General features: G+C 41.4%; 1 protein-coding gene across 4 annotated transcripts in view; it reads left to right on the top strand.

The window, feature by feature from the left end:
* Positions 1-26,354, top strand: part of GPM6B (glycoprotein M6B) — a 47,904-nt gene that overhangs the window by 18,939 nt on the left and 2,611 nt on the right. For 2 of the 4 annotated variants that reach the window (XM_026867870.1, XM_026867788.1), the window contains exons 2-7: positions 5,358-5,477; positions 15,984-16,170; positions 18,435-18,591; positions 21,502-21,673; positions 23,597-23,670; positions 23,981-24,046. In XM_026867870.1, the coding sequence (XP_026723671.1) occupies positions 5,358-5,477; positions 15,984-16,170; positions 18,435-18,591; positions 21,502-21,673; positions 23,597-23,670; positions 23,981-24,046 (776 nt within the window). Of the gene's footprint in view, positions 1-5,357; positions 5,478-15,983; positions 16,171-18,434; positions 18,592-21,501; positions 21,674-23,596; positions 23,671-23,980; positions 24,047-24,749; positions 25,725-26,354 lie in introns of those variants that run through there. The other 2 variants (XM_026867951.1, XM_026868026.1) reach the window with 2 other exon arrangements.

Genomic DNA, 26,354 nt, shown 5'->3' with positions numbered 1-26,354 from the left:
AGCTTAGTGGGCACCAGGTACCTCTGAAATGGCAGGATTTTTCAAAAGCTCTTTTTCACTAGCAGCTCTCATGGAGAAAAATTAGCTTTTCTCTGTGAAGAGACTTCCAGGAAAATGCTGCTGCTTCATTTTGAGGTGTAAATAAGAAGCTGACCACTTCAAACATGTTCATTTACCGTCTGGACTGGATCTCCTGCTTGCTATGCCCTACATGCTTGCCAGGCTTGCAACATTTGCTTTTTCCTCTAAGATCCCACCTGGACTTAGGGTAATGGCCATCCTTTATGAGATGCCCTAGATCCAGTGATTGCAAGACAACTGTCACAGCATGAAGCACTTGAAGTGCTGTCAGGCTTTAACTCTTCCTCACAAAATGAATTGAAAAGTCCAAGGAGATAAAACAACATCCAAAAGGGTTTGGGGGATGTCACTTTGCTAAGACTGAGCAAGAGAAGATCCTGAGAATCTCACTTCGAGTATTCAGGTGCACACACAGTATGCTTTGCACTGCCAAGTTCTGGGGAAGGTATCTGCATTTAACTAATAGCAAATTGTACTTTTAAGCTAAGAGGTTTTTTCCCTTTACCAGAATTTTAAACTATGGGTTTCTGGGTTGTGTTTTGTAATGAAAGGACCTCCTCAGTGATGTAGTGTAATCATATAGAATAAATACTTGGAGGAGGTTGGGCTAGGAATACATGCTGTCCATATACAAGCCTCCCTGTAATTGGGAGAATGCTGGAGAGCAATATTGCCTGAGCACTTGGGATGAGCAGCAAGATCTGTTTTCAGTTTGAGCACCTCACACAGTCAGATCTGAATGGTTGTGTTGTGCAGGTACTGGTTTGTGTTTCCCATCCCTGTGGCAAATGTGGATGGCCAACGGTTTTGGATTGCAGTGTAGTAGAGACAATTTACACAAGTTAATGTGCTTTATGAATAAATACTGATAAATGAAAATGATTAATCTTACTTAGATTTTTTTAAATTTGCTAAATTGCATATGAATTCCAGTTTTACATTTTAATAGTTATTTTCATGAATACCCTGCGTAATTCAGGTGGTGATATTAACCAGATGATGGATTCGGTGTTTATCAGACATTTCTTTCTCTACACCCAGATGAGTGGCTTCTGCCCCAGTTTTTTTAATTGGAAATGGAACACCACCCATGTTGATGGAGATAAGAAATAAGTCAGCTATATACTGTGTATCAGCAGCCTTTATCGGAGGAGAACACCCTGAGCAAGCTGAAGCAAAATGTTTAACAGATACTTTACAGGGCTGCAGGACAGATTGGATGCATTTTAAAGATGAAGGTTTACAAATTATTATAAATGACAGGGTTTATCTTGCAGGCATTAAATTAAATCAAAACGTGAAGACTGGGCAGGCAGATTTACTGAGATGGAATAAGTAAGTAAAATGAAATGCCGTTTTGCATCATCAGTGAAGGAAATAGATCCTGATACACATTACCAGAGACAAGAAGTTTCCCTTTTTATTTAACTATGAGAAATACTACGAGGTTGCAAAATTCAAAAAACAAAACAAAATAAAACCCAACTGTGGATCGCCATGGTGAATTCACCAGTTACACATGGGAGGATGGAAGAAAGCCATTACACTGGGATATAGTTTCCTTGTATGAATGCATATGGTGTTCAAATTGCATATGCTGTACTGAGGAATAATGAAAACCAGCCTGAGCAGCTGTACCAAAGGTTCCTTGTAATTGTCTCTTCCCTTCTAATGTGCTCTCGATGAAAGAAGACCTCATGCTCAGGAATGGCAGTGAGCTTTATTATTTTCATCATATATGAAGTGATCTTTCCACTTTTAAACTCTAAACAGACAAGTATATGCTAGTCAAAACCAAAGAAAATACTTCTCTTAAACATAACAGTACAACTGTGTGTGATAGTGTAAGTGAAGCTGCTAAAGTGCAACGTGAGAAAGGAGTGAATTAATGTGCAGTTTATTTCACTTTTAGTCAAGTTCTTTTTATGCAGTGAGCTTATGACATTTTGATGCATCACAGATAGATGTATTTTTTATTACAGAAAATTGAAAAAAATGTCTTTTTAAAATATACAGTTTATGGTTATTAACTAAAATTTTCAAACATGACCCCCTTAATGCTAGGCTTACGCAGGGATATCAGAGCTGTCAAGCCATTTAAAGATTTTTTTGTATGCTGCATATTTTTTTTCCCATTTCAAGCAGTTTATTAGTGTTTCAGATCCCCTGAAGACAATAACTGCTTTAAGTATAAGTCCCTGAAGAATACGACTGTAGGAAGAGAGGTCCAGCCCAGGGAGAATCTGGGACACATGATATTCTGAGGATAATAATTTGGCGGGCTTAGTGATTTAGGTTTTAATGAATAGGATTTGGTTTCTAAGTAGGAGGGGTTTGAAAAACGCTCAGAGAATGTACTCACAGTGGTCTGAATTACCTCATGAAAGCAGAAGACCTAGACATATGTGCCACAGGATATGGTGATGGGGGGGAAAAACCCAGATGGCACTGTATGTGCACAATAGACTCTGCAGTGGGAGCAAAGGGACTAAAGAGGGCAGTGAAGATGGGTGGGGGGTGTCCCCTTCAATTACTCTGACCCTTCCCCATTTTCTGGCCTTGCTCCTAATGCAGCATTCATCACCAGATTGCCATATCATAATGACCAAATGACAGCCCTCTCTTTGCTCCTGTGGACAGCGTTGTCAGCTGCGACAGACGAATGTCATAACTGTTTGTTTCCTCTAAAACCATATGCTAAAGGCAGCAAATGTGAGGATGTTGGGCACTGGGAATTTTATTACAGGCGTGCAAGATGATTCTTCCCAATAAATATTGAACACCACAGTCACCATCAGTGTGCCTGCCTAGTGTGACATGAAGATGTCAGTTCTGTAGCTGCTGTGTCTGTGCAGGATCAAGTACGACCTGGTTCTGACAGGAGGCCTTGAGTTGCATGACCTTGGCTGTGCATGGAAGAGTACCGTAACCTAGACCTGGGAATGCAATTCGTGTAGTTAGTTCCTCAAAAAGCAGGAGATTTAAAAAATCATTTGAACCTATTTCTTTTCCTAACTATTTGGGGTACAGAGTTAAACTCTTAATTCATATGTACTGTGTGCAGTAGTTGTTATACCGCTGAAGCCTGTGGGATGTTTGACCTGGTGGTGATTTTGCATGAGTGGGCCTGGGTGGGTTCCAGCAAAGTCACCAGAATATACTCTTCAACTTCAGAGGTTGTGCCAGGCGTAGCAGTAAGGGCCACTAAAGAGCAATTGCTAAGTGGCTCTTTTCAGAGCGGTGGAAAATCTGAGATTCTTTACAGAGTTTGAACTGGCTCCTAATGAAGGGAGCCCTGTTACTGCAAAACCAGAAAAGCCCAACTTCATAGAATGTTTTTACTTACAGAAATGATGCTACCAGTTTTACATGCAATCTCTATATTTCAGGGTTTGATATTTGTCCCACAGCAGACAGTGGTGACTTCACCAGTGTTCCCCCAGGCCAAGGGAGAAAGGCACCTCCCTGCTCTGCTGCTCTGAGCAAGTGAGTTTTGTAGCCGCTACAGGAGAAATCTGGAATTGTAGGTTCAGGCCTGGTAGGATAAAATCCTTCTGGTGCCAAGGATCTGGTCTAGATGCTGCTGCAATGCAAATGAAGAGTTTTTTTCTTCCCGGAAGTCTTTGCAGCTGGTTGATTTTAATTTATTTTTTTAAGTGTGAATCTCTTACCAATGTCCAGTAAGTAGCTTCAGAAAACCAGTGAGCAGACAGTTGGGAGGGAGGGGGGAGATGGTAGCAAGGTATTCTGTTATTTTCCATTTTGTATCCAATTCAATTGTTACAGCATTCCTTGTAATCTCAAACAGGATTGTTCCTGTCTAAGCAGGAGATGATATCATCCTGAGCATACACAGTCATTTTGGAACAGTACTTTCAACACATTTTGAATTTGGTTATGCTTGTAAGATGTGGAATTTACCTTTCCTAAAAGGAAGGATAAGCCATACAAAATGGAATAATGTCTTTTAAGAAAAATATGCTACCTGATATCGGCTTGCTGGTTTGTGGGTGAGTCGCAGATGGGAGAAATACTAATCCACAGAGTATCCTTTAGAGAGCCATTGCTTCCTAAACCCAAACCCAAAAGACTCTTTTATTGTTGGAGTTCATTTGCCAGTGTACAAGACAAACACATTCTTGTTTCACATCTTTAGACCCAACATTTGGATTCAAGGCCAAGACTTTTTCTCCTCTTGATGTATGTAAATGTAGCTGTGCCAAGCTCCTCTTTGCACCAGCAGCAAAAACACATGAGAGAGTGGGACTAGCTTCAGGACCTTCCTAGCCCCTCACAGGCCAGATATTTATGGCATTCCTACTCCCTTTGCCCCACCCCGATTTGTCTCTGATGTAGTCTACAGTAGATGGGTTTTCAGCATTGTAACCTTCGCTTCCTCCACCTGCTGAAATGCTGCTGAGTTGGGTTTATTTTGGCTGGAGATGACAGTTACTTTTTCATTTAGACCCTATGGAGTGGGACTCTGGTACATTTTCAAGATCTGTCTGTCTCGCCCTGACAGCCTGACAAAGCCCTAGCAGCGCCAACGGGGGGACATGTAGGTTCGAAAGTGGTATGATGTTTTTTTGCCAGTGGCCTCTTTCAGGGAGCTCAGAAGCCTCTGCCAGTGAGTGTGTGATGAGTGTGCGAGCGGGTCAGGTGTGTCACTGCACGTGGGGTTTCATTGCTGAGCTTTATCTGTCCTCTGAAAAAACAAGGATAACTGCTCTCCTTCATTGTAAACCTGGAACAAGTCTGTTTTAACATAACTTGGTTCAGATTTTTGGATATGAGCAGAGACTGTGTGTGAAATAAAGTCCATGACTTTTTTTTTTTTTAAATGTAAGAAAGTAATGGAGCAAACTCCTGTGTTTGCCCTATCTCTACACATTACAATAACCATTTTCTTTGACAGATTTAGGGTCTTTTAAAAAAGCAGGTAACGTGGTTTTCCATGACTTAAGTCTTTACTTCTGGAGTAGAGCTCTTTGCCATGAACAAAGAGAGTGAGACGTAAGAGTGGGTGGGGGGAAGGAATAGAGTCCTTCCTTACATCAAATCCTAGGTGGAGTTTTAGCTATTCAACCTTTCTTAACACCTGTGTGAGCATTTCCCTGTCCATCATCCCTCCCACCCCCTCCCTTGGTTTGTAAGGTTATGTTGTTTTTTAAACTACAGTATGTTTTTCTGGGCTCTTATTTTTAAAGTTAAATGACTGAAAATACTGAACTAAAACTTGCTGGTGACACTGACTTTTTACCACCTAAAATTGGCAGTGATCACCAGACCAGAAATGGAAATTGGCAGGTACCACTGGATGTACAGGAGTTCAAGGCCACACCGGTACCATCATGTGCCAGCATTGAGAGGCAATATTAGTCCTTTGGGGATTCAAGGTAAATAAAGGGCTGGGTGAAAGGGAAATGGAGAGTTCAGAAATGGTAGTAGCATAAACCTAATGCTTTGCACTAGTCCTAACAAATTAAGATAAATGTTCTTCTATTTTTCTTGTTTGTTTTGTTAAGGCTGTAAGGAGTCTAGTCCTTTTATATGAATACTTGACATAAATTTAAATATAGTTGCTAATGCTTGAAAGACAATAATGTGTGGTGAGGGACACCTCCCTTTTAACTGTGCTGCCTGATTGCTTCAAAACTGTTTACAGATGAGACAGCGTAGTATGGGTTTTGTATGCAGGTGAATATATCAAACTGATAAGCCACAAATGCAGGAATTGACTCTAAAGCAGTGATAGCACATCACGTTCACTGTTCTCCTACAGTATGCTTCCTAGACAATTTCCATGAGTTTGTTTGCATTTTTCCCTTGCTAGAAGTAGTAAGAGCGTATGTCAGAGTCTAAAAGAGGATTTCAGCTATGACTTTAAAAGTCATTTGATGATTCCACATGTCTGTCCTTTCAATATCTGACTTGAGTCCTCAGAAAGGTCCTGTTTTTTTTTCTTGAAGATTTATTTTAAGAGTTTGGGGGGATTTTAGTTTTGAAACCTCTCAGAGAAGCACCTGAAATAAAGCACATGATTGATTGCATTGGAAAATTCCAGTCTGAGGGTTAGCATGGCAAAAGATAGAAGTGTTCAGGGATAGCATTTGCAGCTAGCTCTATCAAGCAATCCTCTTCTCTTTATGGAGCTGATTGACTGAAGCCTGCTTGACAGCTTGTTTGCTGGAGATGCCTGCCTCCGCATCAGAGACTTGAACAGCAACTGCAGGGGAATATTCACCAAAGCTTGCTGCATAATCCTTCCCTTTTCCATTATATTTTCATGCACATTTGTTCTTTAGGATTCAAATGTTTATGTATTTCAGAAGGGGGGTGGGGTGGGGTTGGGGGTGGTGTTTGGGTTGTTTGGGGTGTTTTTTGCATATACCTAGGTTGCAAATCATGATCTCGGTCTTCAATATCAGTATTCATTTAGGCCATATTTTATGATAAATGACCTGGGCGACAGACTCAGTACTGCCAGAAGACATTCCCAAACTTCAGATCAGTGCACATGGGATATTTTATACATGGAAGTAATGTTTCAGGAAAGGATAGATGAAGGCTGCCTTCCTTGGGTTGTGGAGGACATGGAGGGAGCAGGCCAGGTGCCTGGTTGTCAGGGTCTTGTGCCCCTTCAGCTGTCCTCAGTGATGAGACACAATCGCATGTGCTGGCGCAGATGAGCCAGGACACAGAGGAGATGTACAGCCTTCTGTCACAGCAGCTGGGAGTCTGGCACTTAAAATGGTGCTAGAAACCCTCATTTAGGCAACTGAACCTTATTCAGGCTGCCTTGGGAATCTTCCTGAAATAACATGCAGGTAAATGTGGTGCCTGTCATAGAGGAGTTGAAGATTGAAAGGGTTCTTGCTGATGGGGGTAAAAAAAACCCAACAACAAGGCCCACAGATGCCAATTCAAGGGAAGGTGCTTTAAATGGCTTAATTTAAAAGAAATTAAAAGGGTTTTAGGCAGCAATGAAACTGCTCTGTACAAGTCTTGAGTAAGATGGACCTGCCAGTGATGGATTAGCCACAGTAATAATACTGGTCTTTGTTCCTTTCCCTTAGATTGGAGGGAAAATGTCACTTCAGTCACAACACAAGTCACAACTGTAACATGCCTCCATTCAGTACTGCATACAGCTCCCCACTGCTGGGTGGCATTGGCTGCTGTGCTGAGATAAACTCAGTTTCTTTGACAAGCCACGTTGTTTCTTGGGTGCCTTTGCAGCACAGGTATTTCTACTTTGCCTCCTCAGTCACTGTCCGAATGGACATCACCAAGAGAGCACCTCTGTGGCAGTCCTTGTGGCATCCAACTCTAATGCCAGGGTCTCCACATACAACACGATCTCCCTTACCCGTTTTAAGCTTTAATTTAGCATTTGAGCAATAAGGGAAGAGTCAGTGTGGGATATTCACTGTGGTGCTGGAGCCAAGACATCCCCAGAACACCTGCAAGCTTAATGAGCCTTTCAAAACGCCTAAAACGATTTTTTCCCAGGAAGTAAAGTACCATCTTTTTCTTTAGTAAGAGAAACTTAGCAATGGTTGTTTAACATGAGCTTAGCTGTAGGCACTCATCCAGGCTGGGTGGGCGTTGTTTGCTTTATGGGAATTTTTTTTTTTTTCTCCTTAACTTGCTTCCCCCAGATGCTGGGAGGTGTTTCAGCTCCTTTGTGAATACATAAGGGCATGTGAATCTGGAGTATCTTACTGAAACAGCCAGCTCCCTTACCAAAGCAAGATTAAATTTTGAAAATGGTGTGGTGGGGGACTCAACTGGGGAAGCACCTGCATGAAAGCTGTTGCAGGGCAAAGGACTTCTGCAGTTGTGGTTCACGTTTCTTACTGCTCCTCTAGTTCCATAGCTGAGTAAACCCATAGTTGGGTAAATGCCTGGGAAGATCTTGACATCTACAGTTATCTCTGAAATGGAGAATTTACCTTCTGAATCTTAGATCAATGAGGCTGAAATCCACAAACACTGTTTTTCACCCCCAGCTCTAGGGAGAGAGAGGTTGTGTCTCTGTTTGCTTCTTTGTAGCTAGGGAGGAGTCAACTGGGGAAGCAGTCGGTAGCAGTGGCTGAAATCCAGTGTGGCAAAAGTCTTGCTCTCCTGCTGAGTGCTGAAGGTTGATGGAGAGTGAGGTGAGTTACAGCTGCCAGAAAGGTGGAGCTAAGAGTCTCAACTCCAGTCTTCCCAGGTAAGATATTCACCTTTGAATAAAGCCAAGTCAGCTTTAAAAACGTCAGCCAAGTACAGGTGGGTCTGAAGGATGGTTGAATCAAGGAAACCCAAATGTCCTCACAGAAGGGATCACAGAACTGCTGAAGTAGCCCATGGGACTGAAATGCTTAGGTGCTTTTGTACTTCCCCCAGTGAGCTTGTCTAGACCTTCAGACATTTTAATATCTTTGGCAGTCTGCCCATCGCTTCATCTGTTTTACCTCTTTGACTTCAGTTTGTCCAAAATTATCACCTGGGCTGGCACCTACTGAAGCAGCAGTTCTTTCATGTTGACCCTACTGAGTATTTCTCCAAGAAGGCAAAAATAGGTGAAGTGAGGGGAGAGAGGTCACAGTGAGGGCATAAAGGAGGAATGTCTTCAGACATACTGAGCAGTGAGTGAGTTGTTGATGTGTGAGCTGCAAGTTACAGCCACGGTTTGGACCAGTCTGCACTTGCTGGTGCAGTGTGTTTGAACTTCGAACTCTTTGTGTCAGTGAGCCCTTCCACACGCTCAGGCTGTGCAAAAGTCCCAAGGGTTATTTTGGATAGTAAAACACTAGAATGAATCTCCAGGAGCAATAATGCCAAAGCTTGTGTCAGTACTCCTTGAGCTATCTCTTTTTAAATCATCAACTACTTTTTTTTTGCTGCAGAAGTAGCTTACAGCTAAAAAATATCCATCCTCAAGGATTCCTATATAAACCTTTTTGAAGTAAGGCCTTTTCCAAAGTACAGATTAGGTATTTTTCTTCTACTGTGGTTTCCACTGTCTTGTAGACCAAAAGTAAAACAGAGGAGACATGAATCAAAACAAAGTTCTGCCTGCCCTTTGCCCAAGAGCCATAAAGCTGGACAAGAGCAATTCTCCAGTCCCACTGTCTCATGGGTCAGTGATGGTCTTCCTCTGCAGGTCTGACTTCTTTTACACAGCAAAGGCCTGGGATGGGTGCTTGCAACCCTCATGGATGTAGTGATTCATATTTCATAGGTTGCACTGTCTGGAAAAGATGCCTTCGAAACACCTGTGAGCTTAATGAGCCTTGCAGAGGCTGGGAATCATATAGATGGGGAGTGTGTATATTTCAGTAAATTTAAAGAAAATAAATTAAATAAGGCCTGGAAAGGACCATTCAGATCATCTGTCCTTGCATAAAACAGGTTTGATTCCTGCAGTGGAAATGCAATTTTTTTTTTTTTTTTCTCTAAAAGAAGTGCTGGTTTGGGCCTCAGATTTGAAGGGAAAAAAGGGGGTATATTTACTGCTATCTGTTCTTAGCTTCTTCTCTGTGTAATTTAACAGCATCCAGAAAAGGCAAATCTTGCTTTGGTAAAACATCCTTTTCTCCAGTTTGAACATCATGTTTACTTTGTGAAAGGAAAAAAGTTTAGCTTTTGCTGTTGGTACACATTGATAACCTCTGCAGGGGTGATTTTTTTGGTTGGCTTTTTTTTGTTGTTAATCATGTTAGAAAAAAATGTGCTTGATTTCAAACCTATGTTTACTGTATTTTTGCTGGAGTATTCAGGAGCAGCTTATTATTGTTACTCATACAGTACCACAGAAAGGGGTCTGCTAATGATGCTTCCAGGCTGGGAGATGCTTGTTCTTACTGTACTCCAGTTCTCCTGGTTTTTCTGTGTCAGTTCCAGCACAGGAGGCATGAGCAAGGATTTTTAGTTCTCTGCTACACAAGAACATGGAAGTGTCTAATGAAGTTTAAAGATGGCAGGCTTAAAACTGATAACAGAGAATAAATACCTTCTCAGAAGTGTTAAAGTAGCTGTATGACAGTGCTGAAACCAAATATCTCATATATGTATCAAGAATATCTGGAGAAGTTGCAACTAATGCTGATAACCTTCAGAAAGGAGCTACTTTTTCAAGTAGCTCGTAAATAGTAGAGACTGGGGTGAGACTTACTGGATGGATCAGACTACCCCAAATCTCACTGTGTTTCCCTTGAATGAAGCATCTTGTGCTAGCCACTGTGAAGGATGAGAGGGTGGTCTTGCTGGATTTCAGGCCTGATCCTTCATAGCAACCCTGATGGCTGTAGTCTCTAAAGGTCATGTGTTCTCCATCACAGATACTGTGCTGACTAGGAAGGAATATTTATTGATTAACAACTCTGGAAGAGGGGGATGTGAATGCAAGGGGAAGATTATTGATCTGGCTAGACTGAAGTACCCTCCATTAATTTTTCTGGCTCTCATGAAGAGTTCATTTTCAGTTTAATTCCACAAGTTCTGATTTGAGGAGGACAGAAAGACAAAATTAGAAAAGGTTGAACTTGAACTTTTTCTGTGGCAGAGCTTTAAGAAGTTTGTGGGAGGAAAATAAAGGATTTTCTCTTATTTGAGCTCATCACTTACTTAGTCTGTTTTATGTACTTAATCCAAAAGTGTGGTGAGTGAGCATTTATTGTAATTAATAACAGAGATTTTAGCTTTGTGTCATGTTTTGTAAATCATCAAAATTTAAGATGAACAGGAATAGTTAAGGATAAAGCTTCAAGAAAGACTTCCAAGTAATTTAACATGCAGACTTTTTAATTTAATGCCTCTATTAAAGTGTGGAGAGAAATGTCAGATACTTTCAACTTACCCTTGTAAGATTAAATGTTTTATCTTATTGTACTGTTGCCACTGACCCTTGACTGCTTGTGTGGGCAATAGTTGTGAGAAGTAAAGTTATCTTCCTGTCAGGCTTAATCTCACACAGGGAAGAAGGAGGTAAATTCCGGTTTTGCTTCTGAGGTATTAGTGTATTCCTGCATCCCTCACTGCTTCCCCCATAGTCATCAATCATGTTGTAAGGTATGAAAATGTACATCCTAGCATGTATAAGCCATTCAGCACGGAGATTTTAAATGTACAGTAGGTGGCAGAACGTAAAATTGGCATTTGCTTTCATTGATACAAAGTTAATTTTCTGACAAAGATCCATGGTAGTTTAGGACTCTGATGGTATTATGCCCACTTGGTATTGGGTAATCTTCAGTACTGGGGAAACAAGAGGTAAATGTAAAGTATTTTTATTTGTGAATTGGGAGTAATGCTCTCAACACCAGGCTCCCATGGATGTATAATAATGAGCCCAATTTACATACAATGGCTGCATTTAAGATGTTATCTGGTGCTTTCATTTAACATGGTGTCTAGTGTTTTTTCTTTCCTTGGGTCTCTTGCAACCTTCTTTTTGTTAAAACAGTTCCTCCACACATGCTCCTTGAGCTGTGGTGCTGAAACCAGCAGAGGTCATGGTACTGTGGTGGAACATGCTGTGTAATTTCTACCACATATTAACTGGACAGCTGTCCAACATGCCAGGATTTCTAAAAATGCATGATACAATTACAGGAAGTAAGTGATGAGAAAAAATGAGGCCCATTGCATCATTTTTCAGAACAGCAAGACAGATTTATGGGAAGGAAAGAAATGAAACTTCTAGGGAAAAGAAAGTGGGAATTAACTCTGAAAACAACCATGGGAGCCTGGAGGTTTATCTCCCTGAAATGGAGAGTTTTTTAAACCTCCTTTCAGGTTTATTTTATTTCTTGTTTTTCTTGTTCCATAGTGACCTTGACTATGGGATCAATGGTTCGCACCTGAGATACATTGAAGAATTTGGGACATTAGATGACAGGCTGGTTTTCTGTCCAGGAGGTCTGGACACTTTTGCCCTACACCATGTTTGCCATGCTTTGTTTTGAGGGATGGATTTGTGAACTTGTGTCTGTCTCAGCTTTTCAAGTCTGGGCTTCAAGAGTTGATGTGTGAACTTCTAGAGTAAGCCCTGGGAATACTTAAGACAGCTACCTGATGCCATTACATTGTCTTTTGTCATTTCTGAAGCTCAGATTTTGTCATTCCAGTCCATCTTGACCTTAGTAGGATGAGTTGGAGTCTGAAAATTGCTTTTGTTTTTAAGACCACCTTCCGTTAATTCTGTATTACTTTGCTTTTCTGAGTTTAAATCTTAAAACCATACCTAATCTACCAAAGAAGGTTTAGCCACACAATTGCCATTTGACATGGGAAATTGAATGGCTAAGCCTCTGCTTATATGCAGTAGCCTGTACACTGCTGTGTAAATTCTGTAATTGTTCTTCATACATTAAACAACCAATTGATGATTTGTGTACATATGTAGGTTCATCCTTTAGTAATTTCCTGTGACTGATAGTTTCCAGGAGATGAAAAGAATAGCCGGTTCCTGTTTTTTCTCTTTATTTTTGTCCTTTAGCAAGAATATTTGTGTGTGTGTGTGTGTGTGTGTGTGTGTGTGTGTGTGTTTAGTAGCATTCATTCCCTAGAGAATAATCTCAGTCCTTGTTTTAGCTGGCCTCCTTCTGAGAGTGTGTTAAATCTGTAGCCAAGATCACAGGCAGCTCTGGGCAAATCATTGGGCTGTTATTAACCTGCCTCCATGGCAACTGCTGCTCGCCAGCCTGAGGACAAAAAATGTTTTTATTCTGCTGAGTTGCACAAAAGGTTCTAGTGATGCTTTGCACAAAACGGCCATTCAAAGGGGAGATGCAGTGATGTGTGTTTGCGCTGTACAGTTTCATATTTAAATCATTTTACACTGTTGTGTTGGAAGTGGATATACAGTTGAAATGTTTAGCATGTTGGCCATATGGAAAGTAAAAACTAGCAGAAAATTGGAACTAAACTTATTTTAATACTATTATTTTTGTCAGCTTGAGTTCATAGGCCTTCAGCCTGCAGTTGTCATCAGCGCATTAGCAAGTTATTTTGTGCTCATAAACTAGGCAAACATCATCATGGGCTTTCAGTTCTACTGTATGAAGATACTTGCTGACTTGGGGTTACAGAGAAGGATCATAAAGCAGGTTTCCTGGAAAGCTTTCATTTTTTTCAGAAATCCTCCGATTTGCTTCAGTGCTTTTTTGGGAAGCTTGGTAAGCATATCTTAGTGTTTGATGAGCTTCAAATTTTAGCTGGTTTTGAAAGCTGTTCTTGGCGGTACTGTTCTAGGCTTGCTTTTAAACCAAACTATAAAACCAGCTCTATTGATCAGGCCAGACATGGATTTAAGCTGATCTAAACAAGTGTTCACAGTGGGATCTGGGAGCGGGTCTGGCATCCCCAGCACCATGATGAGGTTGTGCCCCGCAGTTAGTTGCCCTCTGGCAGGAGACTGTGCAGCTCTGCTGTCAATTTGGGTGCAGAATGGCTATGGATGGATGGATGCAGTCTCTTAGAAATGTGCTGGTTTGGGATGCTTCTGCGCTTGCAAGCTGGCAGCACGCTTTTTCCCTGTGGACTGAAGTCCCTCTGCTTCCTACATTAGTCTTTATGTGAAGGTGGATGGTTTCTGCAGTTCCATGTTTGGGCAGTTTTCTCTGCCTTGCTCAAAGCAGTATGGTTGCTTTAGACCCCTCTTAGGGTGTCCCTTGGTCATGGTCTGCACTGATAAAATGAAGGCCACTGAAATATTGCGATGCCTTTTACTTGAGCTGTAGAGGAAGCCATAAAGAGTATGGCCACAAAGATGCTATGTGCAGCTGCCAGTCACTGGGAGGTGAGAGGGGGTTTGCCAATGTTGGCTTGTGTTCAAGGGTCTGTGGATTAGTGGCAGATACTGTCGTGTTTGGGTAAGGGATCCAACAAACTCTCCAGGGCAAATGTTCTGCCAGAGGCCTGGAAAGCTGGCTGTGTGGTGTGGGGTACTGGGAGGACAGGTACTAATTGGGGGGTCTTAATCATCAGTCCTGCATCTACACCAATTTTTGGTTTTGTCAAGCAGCCTGCTCCCATTTTTTGAAACCAGCAGCTTTTCTTTTGGACCTTGTCAGTCCCTTGGTGTTGCTTCCAGTTGTTTTTTTTTTCTTGTCTTTTGATGGGATCCTTCTGCAAAGCAATCTGTGGATCAGCATGATTAGGTGATCAACCTCCTCCACACCAAGCAATGATCTAGCATTTAGTCACCTTCTCCTTTAGGAGTGTGGCCCAAAAAGCCATTTGTTTTGTGCTGGGCTGTAGCCACGCGTGTTGAGCATTGCCTGCTGGATCAGAGTGTGGTTACTCTTGGATAATCCTTTACTGCTAATCCTGTGCCAGGTGCAAGCATTTCTTGGATTAACTCTCGGAGGTTTGGGCCTGACCCAGGAGCAGATGCTGCGGAGGCGAGCCAGCCTCACGTGTACGACTGCTGTTGCATCTGGCACGTGGCTTGTGAGCTGCATTCAGGCAGATTCCCCAAAGCAGAGGATTGTTCTGCAAGGTCTGGTGTCTGAACTCGACTCTGGACCTCTGCAATAAAATGAAACTCAGAGATTATTTCCTCTGATGGCGTGCATTTGGATTTTGTTTGCCCCATCACTGCTAAGCTGCAGTGTTTGTTCATTCGGCAGTATTTTTGTCATGAAGATAGTTCCTACTGAGTGGACTCCAGCTGTGGGCTTGACTATAAAAGCTTCCCAGGCTCGTTTCTGTACAATTAAATCTTGTCTGCAGTTATCGAAGTGGTGTTTCATAAGTCATTTTGGTGGTGATAGCTGCTTAAGCCTGACTAGGACACTTGCTAGTGACTCTCTAAAAGAAGAGTTTCCTACTTATGAAATGGGAAAGCTTTCAGTTATCAGATGCATATTATTCCCCAGTGCTTCACGGAAGTGCCTGCTCTGCTACTCATTCATTAATGGGAAAGGGAGCGGGATAAAAATAAACTTGCCCTGTGTAGCGGATGGAGACTCGCTCATCTTCATGAGGAATTTTGGGGGGTGAAGATGGGATGTGATGTATGCGTTCACCAGCTGTCTCCCTGCCTTCAAATGCTTTGTCCATTTAGCGCCTTCCTGTAGAAGCAACGGGCTGTTCCTGCAACGTGCAATGCTGGTCGCTTCGTTAAGTGTTGTCTTAATGGCTTGTGTTTTGTGCAGTTAATATGAAATGCACATTAATGGAGACAGCTTAATGCCATCACCCCGAAGTAATGAATTGGTATGGATTGCCATTGCCATTGTAGCACAGTTAAAAGCTGTGTTTGTTTCCAATTTACATTTCCCAGCTCTGCAAGCAGATGGGTTTTCAGGTCGGGAGGAACCTGGCAATTCAGCTGCAACCTCCTTATTACAGTGTTCGTAGACTAACACTTCGAGGCGGGGGGGGGTGTGTTTTGTTAATTCAGACTGCTTAAATGATACATTTCGTTAAAACTATGATTATGATACTGCAGACTGTATTCAGGGATCACTATAAATCTCGTGTATCCTATAAGGCTGGAAATGTATTGTCTGTATAATGCAGCTTTATCTCACCGCTGCTGATAAAAATTGCTACTCTTTGGCCCCCATTCAATTTTTCTGTTGTGAATTGCAATGGATCACCTTAGACAAGTGATTTTTTTTTTTTCTTTTTCCATTTCATAGGCTATCTCTTCATCTCCTCTTGGTGCTGTAAAGATAGCAACACTGAGCCCACTTTTTCTGGGCTTTGAGTCCATACCAACAGATCTGTAGGTTACTGCTGTAGAGGGTGACGCTGTCTTGCACCACCTATAGATTTTTGCTTAGCGTGTCATTACCTAGGCCTTGTAGTGCCTGTGGCTTTTACCAAGTGGAGGATGGATATTCTTTTCCTCATAATGTGCTTTTTGCTTATAACATTTCTTTTGCTTTCTCTCTTCTGCTTAGGTTGCTTTGAATGTTGCATTAAGTGCCTAGGAGGAGTGCCATATGCTTCGCTCGTGGCAACCATTCTCTGCTTCTCTGGGGTAGCTTTGTTTTGTGGCTGTGGCCACGTGGCACTCACGGGAACTGTGTCTATCCTTGAGCAGCACTTCTCCACGACTGTCAGCGACCATGCTTTGCTGAGTGAAGTGTAAGTATGCCTCCCATTTCTCCTCATAACACCCTCACTAAATGAGTAGAATCCTCGGTCTCTGTGTCTGAGTATTGGGTTGCTTGTTTGTCCAACAGCACTCAGTGGTTTTTTGGTGTTCATGGACAAAGAATGAGAGTGTGTATCCTGCTTAACCTGTTTATATTGGGACCAATACCACTTAATATCTTAAGCAGTGCCATGGACGGTGGGACTGAGTGCACCCTCAGCAGGTTTGCAGATGACACCAAGCTGAGTGGTGAAGTTAGTTCACTTGAGGGAAGGGATGACATCCAGTGCGACCCTGACAGGCTTGAGGAGTGGGCCTCTGCAAACCTCATGAGGTTCAGGCAAGGTTCTGCACCTGGGTCAGGGCAATGCCCAGTATCAATACAGACTGGGGGATGAATTGGACATGAGCCAGCAGTGTATGCTCGCAGCCCAGAAAGCCAGCTGTGTCCTGGGCTGCATCAAGAAAAGTATGGTCAGCAGGTTGGGGGAGGTGATTCTCCCACTCTGCTCTGCTCTCCTGAGACCCCACCTGGAGTTACTACATCCAACTATGGAGTCCCCAACACAAGAGAGACATGGGCCTGTTGGAGCGGGCCTAGAGGAGGGCCACAGAAATGATGGGAGGGATGGAACACCTCTCCTGTGAGGACAGGCTGAGAGAGTTGGGGTTGTTCAGCCTGGAAAAGGCTCCAGGGAGACCTTATAGTCAGTACTTAAAGATCTTATAAGATAGAGAAACGCTTTTCACCAGGGCCTCTAATGACAGAACAAGGAGTAATTATTTTAATGTGAAAGAGGGTAGATTTAGTGTTGTTTGGTGACACGAAGTTTGAAGGGATGACAGGAATAACAGGGAAGTGTTCTCTCCATCTCCCCTCAGAAGGTGGTGGACTGTTACTGTACAAATGATAAAAAAAGAGAGAAAAGTCTGGAAAGAGCTTAAATGTTTGTCTCTGCAACCATAGCATTTTGAAATAACCACTGGTGAAATATTTAGGGATTCTGTGTTCCCAAGGCTTCTCTGTGAAACCAGAGGAAGGTCTGGAGGCTTGTGCCAGGGCCCACACTCAGCACCCAGCCCCACTGGCACGAGCCTTTTGTTCCCCCTGACAGTGAGGGACACGCTGGTGGTCTGAACACTCTAGGCCTTATGTGGCCCCTCCAGCTGAGCTGCCAGACTGTGGAAAGGCTTTTGTCTGGTGGCAGTGAGGAATTTTGCAGAGGTTGTGATTCACGACCACTGCACACCAGCATTGGGATGCTGACTGGGTCTGGGTTCAGCCTCTTGCCCACTGCTTACCATGGGCCAGCACTGACCTCAGGCACAGTGTTTGGCCAGCCCCTGGAGACATCTTCATCCCAGGGCAGGGTAGCGATGCAAGGAAGGGCAGCCGAAACCTTCTGAAAGCCACCTGAGGGCTCTGGGAGGGGGTCCCTGGGTAGGCCCTGCATGTCTGAAGAGGGTGCCCACGTGGCGCACGCTTGTGGGCACTGCGCACACAGGGGTGCGCTGGTGACAAACAAGGCACGTGTGTTTTGCTTACTTGCCCCTAAGACACAGCTTTTAGGACAGTATTTGAAGACTTTGGTGTCAGGGTCCAACACAACACACTTAATTCTCCTTTTATTCTTCTTCTTTTCTTTCATCACTGACTCTGTTTATATGCTTGTGGACATAGATCTGCCAGTTTGCATGCACAACTGATCCCTTTGTATCAGACAAACATCACCGAATTTACAAATTTTTGCAAACATATATTAACTGGATTTTACCGGTGGAAACAGTGAATTTCAGGGACTGCTTCCTTTCCCTAAGCCAAAGGAATCACCATGGAGTTTGGTAATTCAGCCAGTAGTTCAGTTCCAGCCTTTGCCATTTCAAACCCTGTGTTGTCCCTGTCAGATATTCCCTAAGTTAGGTGTCAGGATCAATAATAGGAAGAAAACATCTCCACAGTGGAGGCATTAAATTATGGCTTCAAGCTGGTGACTAATACCAGTCAGTGTAAGAACAGCACAAACAGGCTCTGCTCGAGCAGATGCAAGATTGTTGCACATCAGTGTTGCTTACCTGTAGAAGTAGGATAGTCATACCAATGCTCTCCTACAGCCTGCTTGCTTGAAGTGCATTAAGAAGCCTTGAACTGTATTTCTAGAAAAGGAGATACCTCATACCTATTATGATTTGGGAGGACTGGCTTTGTTTTTATAGGACTGAAATCTAATTATATCTTTTTTCTTTTCCATTTTAGAATACAGCTAATGCAGTATGTAATTTATGGCATTGCATCATTTTTCTTCTTATATGGAATAATCCTTTTGGCAGAAGGTTTTTATACAACAAGTGCTGTGAAGGAGCTTCATGGAGAGTTCAAAACAACAGCTTGTGGCCGCTGCATCAGTGGAATGGTGAGTAGCATCATAGAAATGGGAACAGCAGTCCTTGCTTGCTAAAACCCGTTGGGCTCAGTTTGACATCCCGTGTTTTTGAAGAACAATATTATTGCTGCCTTCTTTGTTTAACTCCTTATGGGTGGTCAAAGTCAATTCCTGTTGCTGGTCCTTCTTTGAACTTTGAGGATGCTTAGTCAAATCCAAATTCTGCAGATGGACTGTTGGAGTGCTACTGTGGCCTCCCCTGTCATAAAGCTGAACCCAATTGGTCTAAAGTTAAGTTGATTAGAGACTGCTAATTTTAAAACACTCTACATGAAACAAAATTAAATCTGTGCTTTTAAACATGGAGCACATTAGTGATACTTAAAGGCAGATTGTAAAATGGCTGTGGTTTGCAGAGTTATCTAAATAACAAACAGTAATGCCTCTGACTTCTATAGTCAATCCTGCTTGAGGATATCTGTATCCTTCAGAGAAACAGTAATGAATGAAGCTTTGCGACATTTTTGCACTTGAAACAAGTATTGCTGTGTTGCTTTTGCAGATGGCAAAAGGCATACAGATATAATAGTGAATCTTTTTCACAAAGCTGAAACACTTAAAGCCTTAAAGTTACAAGCCATTTTCCCTTCGGTATACCTCTGTATTAGAACAAAACTTTAAGCAAAGTTTAACTAAAAATAAAACTTCAGATTCTCACCCATGTTGCCCCCTAGGGTGCACTCTGCAAGAACAGAAACATAACTATGTTTCTGAGACAGTATTTCAAAGCTATTTCTGAAAATCTGAATTCAGAGCTCATAGCTATGGAGGAAGCTAAGCAGTATGACAGATCGCCCACGGGAAAGTGTGGGTGAAAAGAGAAGAGGCTTTTGATGTGATTGTTGCATTTTAATATACAGTCTATATCCTGTACTTAAAAAATATGTACTTTCAGCTGGTTAAATACAAAGGAGATGTATGTTTATTTTCAAGAGGCTTAACAATTTTCCACTGTGCAGTTGGATACTTACTGAATTTTTCAAGAGCTAATAAAAATAAGACATCCGATCATTTTCCAGTTGAGCAGCTATTCACTCGCTCTTTTTCTAGCACATATGATCTTCACAGACGAGCAAAATTAGATCTAAAGCAGTGTCTTCAAAGATCAAAAATATAGTAGAAACATACACGTACGTGCATCTCATTAGTGCAGACAATTGCTTGTGCAGTTGAGTAGTTGCAGGCACATGATTGTCAGCTGCTTATACGAATACCAGTGTGACACATGAAAATATGACAGAAAAATGTGTTTTCATGTTTGCCCATATTTGTCCACATAATGAAGGAGAGAATTTAGCAGCTGAGTAATGGCTTGGAGCTCTGTTAAGACACATCAGTGTCTAGTGGTGACAGTCATGGTGTAAAAATGCCTGTATGTCGCTGTGTAGTCGTAGAGCTGCTTAAAACACCAGGGTTGGAACAATGTTTGAGAGGAGATACAGTATCTTAACAGATTAGTGGCTGCAGATGGGTACGGACAAGCTTTTGGACATACAGTAGGTTTTTTTGCCTCTTTGATGAAGAGCTCCTCTGCTTCCTCCTACGTTACATTACTGAGCGAGGTCCTGAAACACAGTCACTTCTATCTTGCATAAGGTAATTACAGAAGACAGACTTCCAACTGTCCTAAATTATTAGTGTTGGCTGTGGTAATGCAGAATAGCCATTTCCCACAGTTACTGCATTAAATGTGAGAGTGAGTGTGTTTTTTCCTGGTTATTATACAGGCCTTAGTTCTGCAAGTGCTTCCACCTCCCCACACACACCACCTCCATTGACTATAAAACCTAACCAGTTGCCCAGCCTTTGCTGTAATGGTTGCAGTGTTGTTCAGCACGTCTGGACAAACACCTGTGAGGATGCAAACTTCCACCACTACAGCATTTGTTCAGTCTGTCAGTTTCAGGTGAGATGACCTCCCTCCTCAGAGCCTTTCCCATCCCTGCTGTTCTTCTCTGGCACACAACTTTCAAGTGAGGTAGTACAGCATCAGTGTTTTACTGGAAGTAAAGCCTTTCCAGTCCACCTAATTAAATAACAGTGAAAAGGGAAGATACGAGATGTAACAGCATTCCCCCGCTTTCCAAGTAGGATCCAAATCCTAGTCTCACCAGGAGGAGGCAGCTAGGAAATAATGCCAGAGCTACGGTTTCACCATAAAACTTAGAAGAAGAGGGAAAAGGGAAGAGATCCAGTGGGAGGGGGAAGCTGGAGATTTCCAAAGCAATGAGTGCCATACGTAGTATTTTTTAAAAGAGCAAACCCAAACCAGTGAATTTCAATGGAAAATCCATGATCCTCTAAGGCGAAGTAACTATTTTTCTTCTTGGCAATGTGTATTAGATCAATTGAATCTTTCTGATCTGCTGTAATGGTCATGGTATGTTTTAAAAAATAGGTATTCTCAAATGTTACATTCAGAATTGATTTCAGTAAGTCAGGGAGTGTGGGAGAGCTCTGTCAGCATCGATTCACTCTGTTTTTGCAAGCTGTATAGAAATGCTAGTATGTTACAGTTAATTAAAAAAACCTCCTTAAATTGATTTCTGTTGAAATTATATTGGGTTCAGCCTGCAACCAGCATCCCTGCCTAGCTGAGAATCTTGAGAAATTAATGGACTGTTCTTTCAGTAGGGCAAGTTGTTTCCTCAAGCAGGCTCATGAAAAAGGAAATGTCTGCACTACTTTCTCAGTAGCACTTAAACTACCAAAGTATTTGCAAGCAATGAGAATACTGGTTTTATTTGTGCTTGGAAATCACATTTTTTATTACTTGATTTCTGAAAGTATGTTTAGAGATTATTTTGAAACATTTTTAAGGAAAACTCAGGTACTCTTTTCAAAGAATAAATGTGAAGTGCTTGTGTTTTCTCCGCCCAGTTTGTTTTCCTCACCTATGTGCTTGGAGTGGCCTGGCTTGGGGTCTTTGGCTTCTCTGCTGTGCCTGTCTTTATGTTCTATAACATATGGTCAACTTGCGAAGTCATCAAATCTCTTCAGACAAATGTGACAGTTCCAGGGGACCAGATCTGCGTGGATATCAGGCAATACGGTACTCATTTTAATCCTGATTAAATGCTTTATCCTTTATCCTTGGTCTGTCTTCAGTAGTTTTGTCTCAGCCTTATCAAATGAACCAAATGCAAAAGCATCTTGTATCTCTGAACGTGCTATTACTTTTCTAATTAATTCAGATTACACCGATCTCTTTCCAGATGCAATCAATTTAACTGAACTGCCAAGTCATTTATCTAAAATGATTTTGTAGCCATTTCCAATACTATAATATTACATTTAAAAATAGATCAGTCTCAAAATAAACTGCTTAGAAACAGCGCTGAGAAACAGATAACCAGATTCTGGTTTTTGAACCCATATGCATATATTCTTTCCTTTCAAAAAGCTGTTTTTACATTTAAATATGAAGTTAACACCTGAACTTTGATCTAACAATTACTTTCAGTTAAAAGACCAAAACCCTGCAATAATGAATCTGCTTTAACTATTAATGAATCAATACTGCTATGTGATGAGACACAGAAATGCAAGGGGAGTGCCGGTAGCAGAGGAGTGGGACAGTAGAGGAAAATATGGTCAGGCTTTTCAAGTAGTTCATTCCTCAAGATGAATTTTTCCTGACGTTAATCTTTTCAGCTTCCCTTGTACAGAAGAGCTTTTGTCACCATTACTTTTGGCTTCAGCTTAGCTAGCATTTTCTAGGAATGTTTCTTTCTTTGGACTAAGTCATTCAAAGCTAAGAAAACAAATTCAGAGTTGAAAAAGTAAGAACACTTGGTTTTGCTTTCCTATCCGGGCTGTGAGTCCAGTAGGAGAAGATAAGATATACTAATTTTTAAAGAAAGAGTCCTAAATCCGTTAAATGTTTGCATCCTAATTTAGGAACTGACAGCAAGAGACTGGGAAGATGTTTTCTTCAGCAGCAAAGCTTAGGAGTGCAGGGAGAAGATGTGCTCCTCTGCCTTTCTGCTCTTCCTGGTTGTTTCACAGATGTACGAGTGCCATGCGGGGCTGTGAGGTTCCTCTGATCAGTAAAACCATTTGGGTTTCAAGCAGCAATGGGAGAAGGCAGCTCCTTAACCGGCAACTTGTGTCACTGAACTATCCTCAAATTTTGGGATGGAGGTGGTAGCTAAAAGGTTTCAAGTGTATACTGCAGTTGCAGAGAAGCTGGCTTTAAAATAGATCATATAAATCTTTGAAAGCCGTACCATCCTGAGATAATTTCAGTGATCTGCCCCTTACGGAGCTGCTAATTCCAACCAGCTGAGTTTGAAAAGCAAGTTGTATGGGGGAGACAAACTGTTTTTCTCCTGTTTCAAATGGCTTTTGCTTAAGCTTTACATCTGTTACAGGCCTAAAAGTTTAGGTAATTTAAGCCTAGATCATGTTGACTTTTCAGAATTTTCAATCATGTAAGAAAAATAATTGGGAGTACATGATGTACGGCAGACCGTATTTTCTTGTAGCAGCGTTCGCTTTATGCTTTTTTACCTATTGGAACTAAAACAGAAAAAAATCCTTCTGTAATTCTTCCCTCTAGCTCGATATTCACACTCTTCTACAGTAGCTACTTGTTCAAGTAGAACTTAATCTAGTAAGTGTGTGCTATCCTGAAAGGTGCCAAGTACCTCTGAGATGCAGATTATCCCTTTCAATGCGGAGTGGAGGAGTAGGCAGTATGTGACTGGACCTGAAGTGCAAAAACCCAACCAACCATTTGGCTGCCATATGGGAAAACCACATCTGAGAACATGCCTTGGCAGCAAGCCCCGCTATAAGGAGAAAGCTTGAGTGAGTTGTTTTAATTCCTCCTGCCAACTCAAAGCTGTACTGGTCAACGCACGGATGCCTAGAATGGGAACACAACTGGCAAGTGGGTGGAAAAGATGAGAGAGGAACAGAAAGCGGGCGTTGATTGCTAAAATTAGTGGTTTCTTCTGCTGTGGTATTTCAGGTATTATCCCTTGGAATGCTGTACCTGGCAAAGCCTGTGGTCCGATTTTAGAGAACATCTGCAACACGAATGAGGTACAGACACATCACCTGTGTGCAGCTTTTGCGTACAAGTCACTTGGGCGCTGTGTAATAAATAAGTTGATGAAAATTTTGGGAAGAAAATAATATTAATAGTATGAAGAGATTGATTTAAACACAACACTGAAATTATTCTGTTAGGTCATCCAGAAATGGAAGATTATTTCAGAACATTTTTATTTTCTGAAGCTTTGAATATCTTGCCTCAAAGATGGTTTTATTACCCTTATTCTCTAGAACAGTTGAAATGCATTTTATACTGTCCTTAATTGCTTCCATGTTTTTAACATGTTTTTTTCTCTAGTTCTACATGTCTTACCACCTGTTCATTGTGGCTTGTGCTGGAGCTGGTGCCACTGTCATAGCATTGGTGGGTAGCATTTTTCGTTGTTTTATTGTGTAACATGTTCCTTTCAGGCTTAAGATGCTTTAAGATTTAAGTTTTGTGTGTCTTAAAAATAGTGATACTAGACATTAAGCAGGGCGAACTGTAATCGCCATTATTTACTGCTATGGTTTGGTTACTACAAGTCAACAGGTCCCAAACTTTTGCTTTAAGAAGTCATCTTAACTCACCTCCCCCATCTTTAGGAAAAAAAAAAATTCTTTGCATGTCCTTTGAAAATCCTATTTCTACTCACTATTTCTGGTTTTATGGCCACTATTCCTTTTCGGTTTTGTAGTTTATTTGATCAGTCACTTGCAACCTCTTGGGTTTTTTTGTCTGGACCCAGGCAGTTTGACTAGGCCAACTCTGCAATGCAAATTACAGATAGCAGTTGAAAAAAGGGACGTTAACAAGATGATTTGCTTCGTATGTCTTAACACTTCCTCTAGCTGCCAGCTTCTAACCTCACACCAGCCAAATCCAGGTGTAATACGGTCTGTTGACGAAATAGCCCTAAGTCTGTGTGTAGATTATCCTCTCCAGATAAATGGCAAGTTAGTTATCTTGCATCTTCACCCTGGAAGAAGCCCAGAATCTGTTGTAAAAGTATCGACAATTGCCCAAGTGGGCTTGAGCCGTCACCTTTTTGTGTCTTACTCTCCTGTATTTTGTTCTCTTCCACCAGCTGATCTACATGATGGCTACTACATATAACTATGCTGTTTTGAAGTTTAAGAGTCGGGAAGATTGCTGCACTAAATTCTAAATTGTATAAGCCCAGAAAAGAGCTGCATTGTGTAGCTTGAAATACCACTGACACCCTAGGCTAAAAGTCTAGCTTTCTGAATTTTGTTACAGTAATTGTAAATAGCTTCAGTAAACATCGTTTAGCTTATCAGATTAATAAAATGACTTCTTGTATATGAACTATGATGTGGATGAGATCTGGCTATTTTTTCATGTCGAGAGGATTCAGTTACTGTAGGGGTGTTTATAAATCATCCTTCTGAAGATGGGATGTTTCCATTTCAAGTCTCCACTTGCTTTCTAACAGTCATCTCTAAAAAAAATTTACTGGAACAGTTCAGGGTCAGAATTATTAATTTATTCTTCATCCTGAATACCAAATACAACCCCCCTGAGCATACAAAATATGTATGGTAAAAAAGAAAAGGAATAGTAAAGTAGTGCCAGCCTCTTCTGGCAGAAATCAGAAGCGCAGGTATTAGGAATTAGTTGGCTTGTATTTCCAGTGCACAGATGACGAAGTTGATTATTTTCTTTCACTCAGTTTTTAAATAACTGCCAAATCACGCTCTCTCTGGAAAGAAATATATCCTTGTATTAGCTCTGCGTAAAACAATCACATTCTTTCTTTTGGACCCTGAACTAGTAGGAAACGGCGTATAAATAGCTCTGCTCTTGTATGGCTTGCACTTTAGTAACTGATTTCTCAGTAGCCAGATCTCAAAACTGTAAGTATGACTGCACAGGAAGCAAAACCATGCATAGATCATAGAGACGTTTTTACACTGTTGGGATTATAAAGGAGAAGCGAATTGGTGTGTTCAGATGTAGATTTTTTGCATGAAGTATGGTGAAAAGAAATTGGGAAGAGATGAATGCACAAACTAGAAAAAATCCACACAACAATAATAATTAAAAAAAAACAACAAACGGTTGCTATATATGATATAAAACTCTTCAGCTGAGGTTGGACAATGGAAGTTTAAAATGTAGTTATAAAAATATACGATTAAGACTTCTTAACCCAGAGATTGCATGCTTTTGCTTAGTTTTGGACTCATGTTTTGTTGTTTAAATTTTCAATATGTTAATGTAGCCTTGTTCACGTAAATAAAACTGTTTACAGTTTCAGGCTTTTTCCAGGGGGAGGGTGGAATTCTCATCTGCTTGTTGGGGGAAAAGACCTACTGGGATCTGGGCTTGGATATGCATCAACACCACAACCTTAGAAAAGCAGTTCTTCTGAGCACCGCCTAGTTTACAGATTACATAAATTGCCACGTACAAAACTTTTTTTCCTGCTCCCCCCCGCCTTCTGCATTTTAATTGATCCATACAACTCTGTAGCTCATTCCTGTTATACTAACTTTCTCTAAATTGTGAATAACCAACTGAAATGTTAGCATGCCCAGTTCTAGAGATCTTTGAAAACAGCCTCTGTGCTCGTTTTAATAACAGAATGCTTATTAACGTAGAATAACTTTTTTTTTGGTCGTTATTTTAAAGAGCGTCTATTAATCTAACTAGCAGCTTGCTTTGCCTC

This window comes from Athene cunicularia (genome assembly GCF_003259725.1).
Source record: "Athene cunicularia isolate RWA chromosome 1 unlocalized genomic scaffold, athCun1 chr1_part1, whole genome shotgun sequence".
NCBI classification, from domain to species: Eukaryota; Metazoa; Chordata; class Aves; order Strigiformes; family Strigidae; genus Athene; species Athene cunicularia.
Note: the sequence above shows the minus strand (reverse complement) of the source record. Positions and strands in the feature narration are given on the sequence as shown.